At 43.4% G+C, this 12,003-nt stretch overlaps 1 protein-coding gene across 1 annotated transcript in view; it reads right to left on the bottom strand.

The window, feature by feature from the left end:
• Positions 1–11,756, bottom strand: part of LOC140377871 (uncharacterized) — a 52,603-nt gene extending 40,847 nt beyond the window's left edge. Inside the window, exons 1-7 of the mRNA XM_072463478.1 lie at positions 11,578–11,756; positions 10,671–10,763; positions 8,064–8,077; positions 3,435–3,490; positions 3,125–3,329; positions 1,253–3,038; positions 1,009–1,182 (exon numbers count right to left, since the gene is read on the bottom strand). Of these exons, the coding sequence (XP_072319579.1) occupies positions 1,009–1,182; positions 1,253–3,038; positions 3,125–3,329; positions 3,435–3,490; positions 8,064–8,077; positions 10,671–10,702 (2,267 nt within the window). The 5' untranslated portion in view covers positions 10,703–10,763; positions 11,578–11,756. The remainder of the gene's footprint in view (positions 1–1,008; positions 1,183–1,252; positions 3,039–3,124; positions 3,330–3,434; positions 3,491–8,063; positions 8,078–10,670; positions 10,764–11,577) is intronic.
• Between the last annotated feature and the right edge of the window lie 247 nt (positions 11,757–12,003).

The raw sequence follows: 12,003 nt of genomic DNA, 5'->3' as shown, positions 1-12,003 counted from the left end.
TGTGCCAAACTGTTTTATTACAAATTTTGTTCCTCTATGATCATAAAACATTTTGATGATTTGTAGACCACTAATATCTATTATAACTGCTAAAAACAATGTATGTGAAAATGTGTAAATATGAGTTTAAAGTCACTGGGACAGGCTTCAGTCACCAGCGTACCCTCACGGGAAAAAGCTCATTCTTGTTTTAGACTCTGATGTCTGTTTTACTCTAATTATAAGTAGAAACAAGCTCTGGACAGAGGAATTCTAATTTTTAATTCCGCCTAGATTTTCTTTGTATATAAATGAGTAAAGCTGGTTTCTGGAGGATCGGCTGATTCACTCTAAAATGAGCATCATGAGAAAGCTGAAGATACTTTCACTAAAAATGTGTTTAAGGGACTCGTACTAAAGCAAAAATATCCAGGCAGAATCCATATAAAAGTACAATTAATTTTTCATTTAATTTTAAGGTAATTTTTTACTTTGTGAAAACTGAGCCTGATTCTTCTCAGAATGATTGATTTGACTGAAAATAAGTGAATTACAGCTTTATTTTTAAAAACAGCATATCAAGCAGCTTGAGTCCCTTTTATAAATGTGGACAAAACAGAATAAATAAATAAAAAGTCCAACATTCCACGCGTGGAACGCCCTGCGATTAAACATGACTTTGTTTTTCTACACGATTCTAAACCTGCAGCTCGAGAGAAAAGAGGAATGATTTCAGAGAGAATCGAGATGATGAAGAGAAAATATTTAGAATTCATGCATTAGTTTTAAAGAAGATTTTAAAATCTTCAAATACAGTTGTAAATGTAGATACAATATGTATTCATTCTCGCAAATGAAACATTAAACATTAAAAAAAATATATATATAATTATTACCAACCCTAACCCATTTTTTGTTATTTTGGGTTGAAAAATGTCTAGAAACAGTAATCCAGAATATATTAGTACATAGTAAATAGTATTTAAATAATATAAGTACATTGTACAAACCAGTGTATTTGTTTCTGACCTGAGCTGTTCCAGTTTACAGTGAGGACTCTTCAGTCCAGAAGACAACATCTTCAGGCCTGAGTCCTTCAAGTCATTGTGACTGAGGTCCAGGACTCTCAGACTAGAGGACTGGGAGCTGAGGACTGAGGACAGAGCTTCACAGCTTCTCTCTGACAGGTTACAGCTGCTCAGTCTGGAGAGAAAAAACATTATTCATGTTCAAGTTGAATCAAAGCATTCTCTGTTAAACAAAGGTTACTCACAGAGCTTTGTTGGAGGCTTTGACCACTGGCAGCAGCCTCAGGAGAGCCTCCTCTGAAGCAGAGTATTTCTTCAGCTCAAACTGGTCCAGATCTTCTTCAGATGATAATAAGATGAAGGCCACAGCTGACCACTGAGCAGGAGACAGTCCACCTTCAGACAGACGTCCTGAACTCAGGTACTGTTGGATCTGCTCCACCAGAGAACGCTCATTCAGTTCATTCAGACAGTGGAGCAGGTTGATGCTCCTCTCTGCAGACACATCCTCACTCAGCTTCTTCTTTATGTACTCAGCTGTTTTCTGATTGGTCTGGGAGCTACTTCCTGTCTGTGCCACTAGACCTTGTAGAAGGCCCTGATTGGTCGACAGTGAAAGACCCAATAGGAAGCGAAGGAGCAAGTCCAGGTGTCCATTTGGACTCTGTAAGGCCTGGTCCACAGCCGTCTGGTGAAGATGCTTTAGTTTTCTTTTCACACTGAATATCGTCGACTTCTGTGTTTTCTCTGAGAGCAGGTTGATCCCAGTGTTGATGAAGGTCAGATGGACGTGAAGAGCAGCCAGAAACTCCTGCACACTCAGATGGATGAAGCAGTAGACCTTGTCCTGGTACAGGCCTGGCTCCTCTCTGAAGACCTGTGTGAACACTCCAGAGTACACTGAGGCCGCTGCAGTGTCCAGTCCACACTCGCTCAGGTCACTCTCGTAGAAGATCAGGTTTCCTTTCTGCAGCTGCTCAAAGGCCAGTTTTCCCAGAGACTCCACCATCTTCCTGGTCTCTGGAGTCCAGTGTGGGTCTGTCTCAGATCCTCCTTCATACTTGATGTTCTTGACTTTGGCCTGAACCACCAGGAGGTGGATGTACATCTGAGTCAGGGTCTTGGGCAGCTCTCCTCTCTCTCTGCTTTTCAACACATGCTCCAGGACTGTGGCAGTGATCCAGCAGAAGACTGGCATGTGGCACATGATGTGGAGGCTTCTGGACGTCTTGATGTGGGAGATGATTATGTCGGCCTGGTCTCTGAACCTCTTCCTGAAGTACAGCTCCTTCTGTGAGTCAGTGAACCCTCTGACCTCTGTTACCATGGAGATGCACTCAGCAGGGATCTGATTGGCCGCCGCGGGTCTTGTGGTTATCCAGAGGCGAGCGGAGGGAAGCAGGCTCCCCCTGATGAGGTTTACCAGCAGCACATCCACTGAGACGGACTCTGAGGGGTCAGTCAGGGCCTTGGTTTTGGTGAAGTCCAGAGGAAGTCTGCACTCGTCCAGACCATCAAAGATGAAGAGCACCTGGAGGTCTTCAAAGCTGCAGAGTTCTTCATGTGTTTGACTAAAGAAGTGATGAACAAGTGTGATTAAGCTGAAGCTTCTCTCCTTCAGCACATTGAGTGCTCTGAAAGTGAACGGGAACAGCAGCTGTATGTCCTGGTTGGCTTTGCCTTCAGCCCAGTCCAGACTGAACTTCTGAGTGAGCACTGTTTTCCCGATGCCAGCCACGCCCTTTGTCAGCACTGTTCTGATTGGTCCATCTGTGTCAGCTGGGCCTTTAAAGATGTCTTCACATGTGATGGCTGTCTCTGCTGGGCCTGGTTTCCTGGAGGCTGTTTCCATGTGTCTGACCTCATGTTCCTGGTTGACCTCTGAAGACCCTCCCTCTGTGATGTAGAGCTCTGTGTAGATCTGCTTCAGAAGGGTGGGGTTTCCTGCTTTAGCGATGCCCTCAAACACACACTCAAACTTCTGCTGCAGGTTACACTTCAGTTTACGCCCACAAACTCCAGAATAAGTCCCTGAATGAAGACAAAAGACACAGCCCTGAGTCTCAGAGAATATAAAATGAGGTGAGAACCTTGTTAAATGTGTTAAATGGTCCTACTGCTCCACAGACGCTCAGCCAGCTCCTTCTGCTTCATCCTCCTCAGGAAGGTCAGTGTGATTTTCAGAACAGCCTCACTGCTGCTCCTCTGCTCTTCATCCTCATCCTTCAGAGGCTCTAAGCATTCTGGGTAATCTGTACTCAGAACCTTGTGGAGCTTCTTCAGCTCCTTCTGGACAAAAGTGAAGATGTCCTTCTCCAGAAGCTGCTCCAGAACACATTATAAACAACACAAATGCAGTCAGAGTCAGATCTGTGTGAAACAAGTTCTCATTCATCTGAACATTTCAAACTTTAGTGAATGACAGACCTTAAATATGGAGTCCAGCTGTGTCTGATGGTGCTGACCACTGGAGACCTCTGGACCTCTGGAGTCAAAGAGACTAATTTAACATTTATATTTTTTTTCAATCTAATTTGTTTTTCCACCACCACAAACTCACATCTCTGATCCAAAAGCAATTGGAGGTTCCATAGACCAGTCACTCCTGAAGGACTCACAGCTGGGGAATTCTGCAGAAGATTCTGGTTTGTGCTCGAGTCTGGTGGATTTAATAAACAATGGAAAAATAATTATTGACTAAAAACACTGATTTAGAAGACAATTTAGATGAATCACACATTTTCTCTCTAAACTGAAATAGTTGAAGTAAACACTAGAACAGCCAGAGAAACTGAGGAGCACCAACATCCCCAGAACGCTGATGGTGAACTTCTACAACTGTGCCATCAGTTCTGATCTGACCTATGGATTTTTAGTTTGGTTTTCCAACGTGTGGTAAAAACAGCTTGGACTTCTCTCCCAGAGATCAGTCCCATCTACACCAGCCGCTGTCTGAAGAGAGAGCACAACCTCCTGCATGAGCCACACCACCAGCTCCACACCTGCTCCACCTGCTGCCCTCAGGGAGAAGGTACAGGTCCAAACAGACCAGAAGCACCAGACTGAGCAACAGCCTGTATCCTCCTGCTGTGAGGCTGCTGCACAGTGGCTCCTCCCCTCTCTGGACATTGACCACACCCACCAACACAATAACAATCATGGAACTCCACTTGTCTGACTCTATGTCCTTGAAATTCTGAAATATTCAACCAAACACTACAAAAAAATTCACTAAAGACTTGTCATTTTTCTCTCTCAACAGAAAAGCAGTAACAACATTGCCCACTCTGCACCTAAAGATGTTTTATTATTTCATTAAATCAAGTTCATAGATTTCTCTGGAACATTGTAACTTCAAAGACCTTTTCTGTAAATGTTTTCTCCCACAGAGACACAAAGATCAGCCTAAAGTAGCACCTACACACACCAAACTTTACAAAACTTGGACTTAACATGATTTTGACGAATCGTACACAAGGATTTGTTGATATCTAATTCCAAGCTGGATTTCTTTTAAGTTTTGACTCCAAGAATTTAAGTAAATTTGAATTTTACACCACATTTTAAGACAGATCCAGTAAATCAGAAATCCAAAATTCCCTCTGTATGTTTACAAAAACAAAATGAAGCAAATCATTTGGTTCTGACCATTTTTCCAGATCAAAATGTCTCAAATGTGACACTTTTTAATCAAAAATGCCTTATAAAAAACGTTTACATTTCTTTACATTTATGGAAGTAAACTACAAAAGAAGTTTCAAACTGATATGTGTAAAGTCTTCTTTTCTGTCCTCTTCACCTGCAGCGTCTCTTAACTCACATTTACTAAAGATGTTTAGTGTCTCGGAGGTGATTATGTGGTAGTTGCAGCTCACTTCCAGATCTTATAATATCAAGCAGTGCTTTAATACCTATAATGTCATTATTATATCCCATAACACACAAATGTGACTCACGGCTCTGTCCTGAAGTTCATTGGTGCGTCCTTAGACATGTGACTCCTGAGGGACTCACAGCTGGGACCAGGTTCAGACCGAGGATGTTTCTGGTGGATCCTGGTAAAGACAAACATTACAGATCAAATGTAAAAGATTAAAAGCATTTGACTTTGACTTAACTCCAGTTACTCCTAAAACAGTCCTATAAACACACATCAATAATCAGATCTAATGATTGTGTCTGACTTACTGTGGATCATGTTTCTTTTTAAAGTTCATATCTCGTGCAATGGAGGTTTCACTTGTCCCTTCTCCCCTGCTGGTGGTGGGAGGTACTGCGTCCTCTCTGTGCTCTCTCTGATCCATGCTCAGTCCAGAGTCCTACAGAATGACATCACACTGTTTAACCCCGCCCACTCATCACATGGTTTAAAGTCTAAAATAAGTGTGTACATTTCTGTTGTTCTGGTTGTACATGTGTGCTGATCTGTCACAAACTAAAGGACAAACAAATGAACAGGTTGTTTACTTGTCCTTATATTGAAATAAACACACACTACATGAGCCATCAGCCTGTTCTGTGCAGTCTGCACTTTAGTCAAGTGTTTCATCTCATGGAGCCTCAAGAAAACACATTCACATCAAACTGTAATATATGAGATTCAAACTGAACTAAAACCAGTCACAAATTCAGTGGGAACCAAAAGGACCAAAACAGGAACATTTATTTGAGCTGCATTTATTTGGGTTTAGAGGAAGTGACATCATCAGTCCTACACTGCCCCCTACAGACACAAGTCAAGTTCTACAGAGAAATGATAAACAACTGAAATCAGACAATTATGAGTGAGGATAAATCTACAAAAAGGTCAATAATCTAAACAGAACTACGACTAACAAATGTGAAAGAATAAATAATTCAGAATACATGTATTAATTGTTAGTAAAAATCAATCTTAAGTTATAATTAAACTCATGACATAACAAGGCCTATAACCAGGAACTAAACCAAGGCCTAAAGTAAATCTGTACCAAATCAGGACTAAACTACGTCTAAAATCTGGACGAAACACAGGATTAAACCAGGATTAAATCAGGTCTAAACCAGGACTAAACCAGGACTAAACCAGGACTAAACCAGGACTAAACCAGGCCTAAACCAGGACTAAACCAGGTCTAAAGCAGGACTAAACCAGGATTAAACCAGGACTAAACCAGGTCTAAACCAGGACTAAACCAGGTCTAAACCAGGACTAAACCAGGACTAAACACAGGATTAAACCAGGACTAAACCAGGACTAAACCAGGACTAAACCAGGACTAAACCAGGATTAAACCAGGACTAAACCAGGACTAAACCAGGACTAAACCAGGACTAAACCAGGACTAAAGCCAGTGTTGAATCTAATCAAACTAGTCAAACCTGAGCGGATCCAAAGAGTCCAAAGTGTCCCAGAGAAAAGTGTGCGGCTGAAGGAAGAAACCTGTTTGTGTGTTCTTCCTGGAGTGAGTCAGAGCCGCTCCTCTATTGGCTGTGGTCCAGGTGGGCGGGGCTTCACACAGGTGCGTGACAGGAGGCTGCTGCTGAGGACACAAATATGACAGGACCTGTAGGCTTTATTAGACAGGTGAAATGGGGACGAGAGAGGAGGGAGGACATGCAGCAAATTGTCGTAGCCGGGATTCAAACTCACAACACTGTGGCATATGTGCTGCTGCTTAAACCACTCCAGAGTATTTGTTTTCACTTTTCTCTTTTGACTCGTGGCTGAAAACACGTTAAGACTCATATTTTAGAACATTTTCACATCAGTTCATGGTTTAGTTTCTTTGGTGTTGCTCCGAAAGCTTCTCCAAACTGAAGAAAGGTTGAAGAAAGAGCAAAAGTCTCCATAGTTGTGGTTTCCTCCTCTGTCTCTCCTCCTCCTCGTACGTCAGTTATTAAGACACATTTTCAGATAAGAGTTGATCCTATCGTTTGGACGCTCTGACTCTCCAGTTTGCTCTCAGCTGGTGCAGCCCTCCTCCGCCCCATCAGCACCTCTCCAGAGCTCATCTTCTCAGTGAGAGTTTTGGTCCCTGAGAGCAGGACTGAGGCTTCTGAGCTGCAGTGACCAATGAATGAGCTCAGAAAAACAACAGCACTAAAACCCAAAGTTCAAACTGTTTTTTAGAAAATGACTTTTGACTTTTTATCCCACATTGACTTTGTTCATCAAAAACTGTTATGTAATTATATCAGAAGATCTAATGAACCTAATCGCACTCTTCATGATTCTGATTCTGATGAGTTTTGTAAAATGACATATTGTTGAGTTCTTTTTAAAAAAAGTGAAACCGTGTTTAGGATTTTGTGGGATCATTTTTGCTGATGTCAATCTGGAAAGGAGAAGTTTGTCAAAGTGACGCAAAATAAAAGTCAAAGACAAAAAGCCTCTTCCTTCAGCCGCACCCTTTTCTCTGGGACTTGTGACTCTTCAGGTTTGACTAGTTTGATTAGATTCAACACTGGCTTTAGTCCTGGTTTAGATCTGGTTTAGTCCTGGTTTAGATCTGGTTTAGTCCTGGTTTGGATCTGGTTTAGTCCTGGTCTAGTCCTGGTTTAGACCTGGTTTAGTCCTCGGGTTTGGTCCCGGTTTAGTCCTGGTTTAGACCTCGTTCCTGATTTAGACCTGATGAAGTCCAGACCCTTATGCCTGGTTTAGTCCTGGTTTAGACCCAGTTTAGATCCAGTTTAGATCCAGTTTAATCCTGGTTTAATCCTGGTTTAGCCCTGGTTTTGCCCTTGTTTAGTCTAGGGTTAGTTCTGGTTTAGACCTGGTTTAGACCCGGTTTAGACCCGGTTTAGTACAGGTTTAGTCCTGGTTTAGTCAGATCTGTGTGAAACAAGTTCTCCTTCTGAACATTTGAAACTTCTGAACATTTCCAAACTTTAGTGATTGACAGACCTTAAATATGGAGACCAGCTGTGTCTGATGGTGCTGACCACTTCTGATGGTGCTGACCACTTCTGATGGTGCTGACCACTTCTGATGGTGCTGACCACTTCTGATGGTGCTGACCACTTCTGATGGTGCTGACCACTTCTGATGGTGCTGACCACTGGAGACCTCTGGACCCGGCTGCTCCACTCTGTCAAAGACACTGATTTAACTTTTATCCAACACTTATGGAAACTCACAGCTCTGTTTCAAAATCAAGTGTATGACCCATCGACCGGTCACTCCTGAAGGACTCACAGCTGGAAACACTTCAGAGATCTCATTCAGCCGCTCCACCACCACCAGCAAAGGATTCAGCTCCAGCTGCTCCACAATCACCTCCACCGCCTCCAGTGAAGGACAACAATCTACCACGGCCAGCACAGGAGTCATTCAAATTATTCCCCATAGGGTCCTCATCAAAGGCCGTGGACCCATCTCTGAAGGGCCCGACAGCATCCTTGGGTCCCCCCTGAAACACCTACTCCCACTTCCTCACTCTCCTTCCCATCTCCACCCTCACCCATGGGCCTTCCCAGCCATCTTGAATGTGTGAACAAATCAGGCCATAAGATGGCTCCACTCACACCCAATATGGCAAGACCAAGAGTTATTTCAACACTTATCAACTCTTCCCCAAACAAGCCGACTACACCAACAAAAGCCCCACCACCCATCCCCCCTCGCCTTTCACCTGGTCCCAAACTCTCCCCGGCTACAAAAGCCCCACCACCCATCCCCCCTCCCCTTTCACCTGGTATCTCCCATAGATAAGATTCACTGGGTCTCAGCGTTGCCGGGACTTAATAGTCATTAAAAATCATACCAAACCATGTGTAAAAAGAGCCCCCCCTAGTGCTATTTCTGTAGTCACATCATCACACAGATGGAAAAACAAAATGCGAGTCAGGCCCAATCTGAGAAATGTGATTCATATTTCCTGTGAAAAGATAAAGCCCAGTCCCACTGAAACTAGTCTGAAACTTGCTGTGCTAAATGTCAGATCCTTATGTAACAAATCATTCTCAAAGAATCATTTTATTTCTTCTTATAATCATGATTTTATGTCGGTGTAATCCCTCATTCATCCAGAAGTGTTCCATTGTAGAAAAATATTCAGTTGTTTCATCTGGACTCTGTTTTTTGAAGAAAAAAAACGAAATGGTTCGACTCTCATCCAAGAGTCATTCTCAATCTGCAAATCAGGAGCGGGAACTCAGATATTCATCCCACTCTGGGTATTCCCTGCACACCGGGTATCAACAGAAACTAAACGTCTTTGTTTTCTATCGAACTAGACTTATAGCCCATTAAATGACTGATCAGATCTATGTTTCACTATCGGCAGGTGACTATGGACCAGTAGATTCACTCTGTCACTGCATCCAACAGATCAGTTTGTGGATGCAAAACAACTTTCTCCAGCTGAACTCAGACAAGACTGAAATCATCGTCTTTGTCACAGAAACAAAGAGAAAGTGTCAGCGTCACCTCCAGAGTCTCGCTCTAAAACCTACAAACCAAGTTAGAAATCTGGGGGTAATAATGGACTCAGACTTGAACTTTAATAGCCACATCACATCAATAACATCAGCAGCTTTTTACCATCTAAAAAACATTGCCAAAATCAAAAATATAGTGTCAAAACCAGATTTAGAGAGACTTATCCATGCGTTTGTCTCCAGTAGATTAGACTACTGTAACGGCCGCTCACTGGTCTCTCCAAACGAGCTGTAAAACAGCTGCAGTACATCCAGAACGCTGCTGCTCGGGTCCTGACTAGAACCAGGAAGTACCATCACATTAGTCCTGTTCTCAGGGACCGGCCTCCTGCTGGTGCCAGTGTCAGGACTAAACATGCACTGGGACTAAACATGGACCGGCCTCCTGCTGGTGCCAGAGTCAGGACTAAACATGGACCGGCCTCCTGCTGGTGCCAGAGTCAGGACTAAACATGGACCGGCCTCCTGCTGGTGCCAGAGTCAGGACTTAACATGGACCGGCCTCCTGCTGGTGCCAGAGTCAGGACTAAACATGGACCGGCCTCCTGCTGGTGCCAGAGTCAGGACTAAACATGGACCGGCCTCCTGCTGGTGCCAGAGTCAGGACTAAACATGGACCGGCCTCCTGCTGGTGCCAGAGTCAGGACTAAACATGGACCGGCCTCCTGCTGGTGCTAGAGTCAGGACTAAACATGGAGCGGCCTCCTGCTGGTGCCAGAGTCAGGACTAAACATGGACCGGCCTCCTGCTGGTGCTAGAGTCAGGACTAAACATGGACCGGCCTCCTGCTGGTGTCAGTGTCAGGACTAAACATGGACCGGCCTCCTGCTGGTGCCAGAGTCAGGACTAAACATGGACCGGCCTCCTGCTGGTGCTAGAGTCAGGACTAAACATGAGGAATCTGCGTTTCAGTTTTATTCAGACTGAAAGGATTTTCTTTGCACTCGTCTTACACTGTTTTGTGATTTTAATGCTTGATTTTTTCCTGTTTTGTGAAGCACTTTGAATTGCCTTGTGTAGGAAATGTGCTCGACAAATAAACTTGTCTTACCTTTCTCTAAACATGACATTTTGCAAATAGTTTGAGATGATTTACTCTAGAGAAACAAGTGAAATACTCCTCATATTCATGGGAGGTCAATATGTGGTAAGTTCTGCTCACGTTCAGATCCTTGTAAGATCCTGCAGTAGTTCCACTTCGACAATGTAATGACACTTTCCCATTACACACAGATCACTCACAGCTTTCTCCTGAAGTGTCCTCGTTCTCCCATAGACCAGTGACTCCTGAGGGACTCACAGCTGGGACCAGGTTCAGACCGAAGATGTTTGATCCTGAGACACAGAAGAAGACGCACTTCAGTAAAAGACGTGCCATTATGACAAAGGTCAGTGTTTTGTGCAGGACAGTTTGAGCCATCAGCCTGTTCTGTGCAGTCTGCACTTTAGTCAAGTGTTTCATCTCATGGAGCCTCAAGAAAACACATTCACATCAAACTGTAATATATGAGATTCAAACTGAACTAAAACCAGTCACAAATTCAGTGGGAACCAAAAGGACCAAAACAGGAACATTTATTTGAGCTGCATTTATTTGGGTTTAGAGGAAGTGACATCATCAGTCCTACACTGCCCCCTACAGACACAAGTCAAGTTCTACAGGGAAATGATAAACAACAACAACTGAAATCAGACGATTATGAGTGAGGCAAAATCTACAAAAAGGTCAATAATCTAAACAGAACTACGACTAACAAATGTGAAAGAATAAATAATTCAGAATACATGTATTAATTGTAAGTAAAAATCAATCTTAAGTTATGATTAAACTCATGACATAACAAGGCCTATAACCAGGAAATAAACCAAGACCTAAACTAAATCTGTACCAAATCAGGACTAAACTACGTCTAAAATCTGGACGAAACACAGGATTAAACCAGGACTAAACCAGGTCTAAAATCTAGACGAAAACCAGGACTAAACCAGGACTAAAGCAGGACTAAACCAGGACTAAACCAGGACTAAACCAGGACTAAACCAGCTCTAAACCAGGACTAAACCAGGACTAAACCAGTTCTAAACCAGGACTAAACCAGGACTAAACCAGGACTAAAGCCAGTGTTGAATCTAATCAAACTAGTCAAACCTGAGCGGATCCAAAGAGTCCAAAGTGTCCCAGAGAAAAGTGTGCGGCTGAAGGAAGAAACCTGTTTGTGTGTTCTTCCTGGAGTGAGTCAGAGCCGCTCCTCTATTGGCTGTGGTCCAGGTGGGCGGGGCTTCACACAGGTGCGTGACAGGAGGCTGCTGCTGAGGACACAAATATGACAGGACCTGTAGGCTTTATTAGACAGGTGAAATGGGGACGAGAGAGGAGGGAGGACATGCAGCAAATTGTCGTAGCCGGGATTCAAACTCACAACACTGTGGCATATGTGCTGCTGCCTAAACCACTCCAGAGTATTTGTTTTCACTTTTCACTTTTGACTCGTGGCTGAAAACATGTTAAGACTCATATTTTAGAACATTTTCACATCAGTTCATGGTTTAGTTTCTTTGGTGTTGCTCCGAAAGC

Source organism: Eucyclogobius newberryi, unplaced genomic scaffold (genome assembly GCF_026437365.1).
Source record: "Eucyclogobius newberryi isolate DKJ021-1_F unplaced genomic scaffold, fEucNew1.0.hap1 SCAF_4, whole genome shotgun sequence".
Lineage (NCBI taxonomy): Eukaryota > Metazoa > Chordata > Actinopteri > Gobiiformes > Gobiidae > Eucyclogobius > Eucyclogobius newberryi.
The sequence above is the reverse complement of the archived record's forward strand: the minus strand, read 5'-3'. Positions and strand labels throughout refer to the sequence as shown.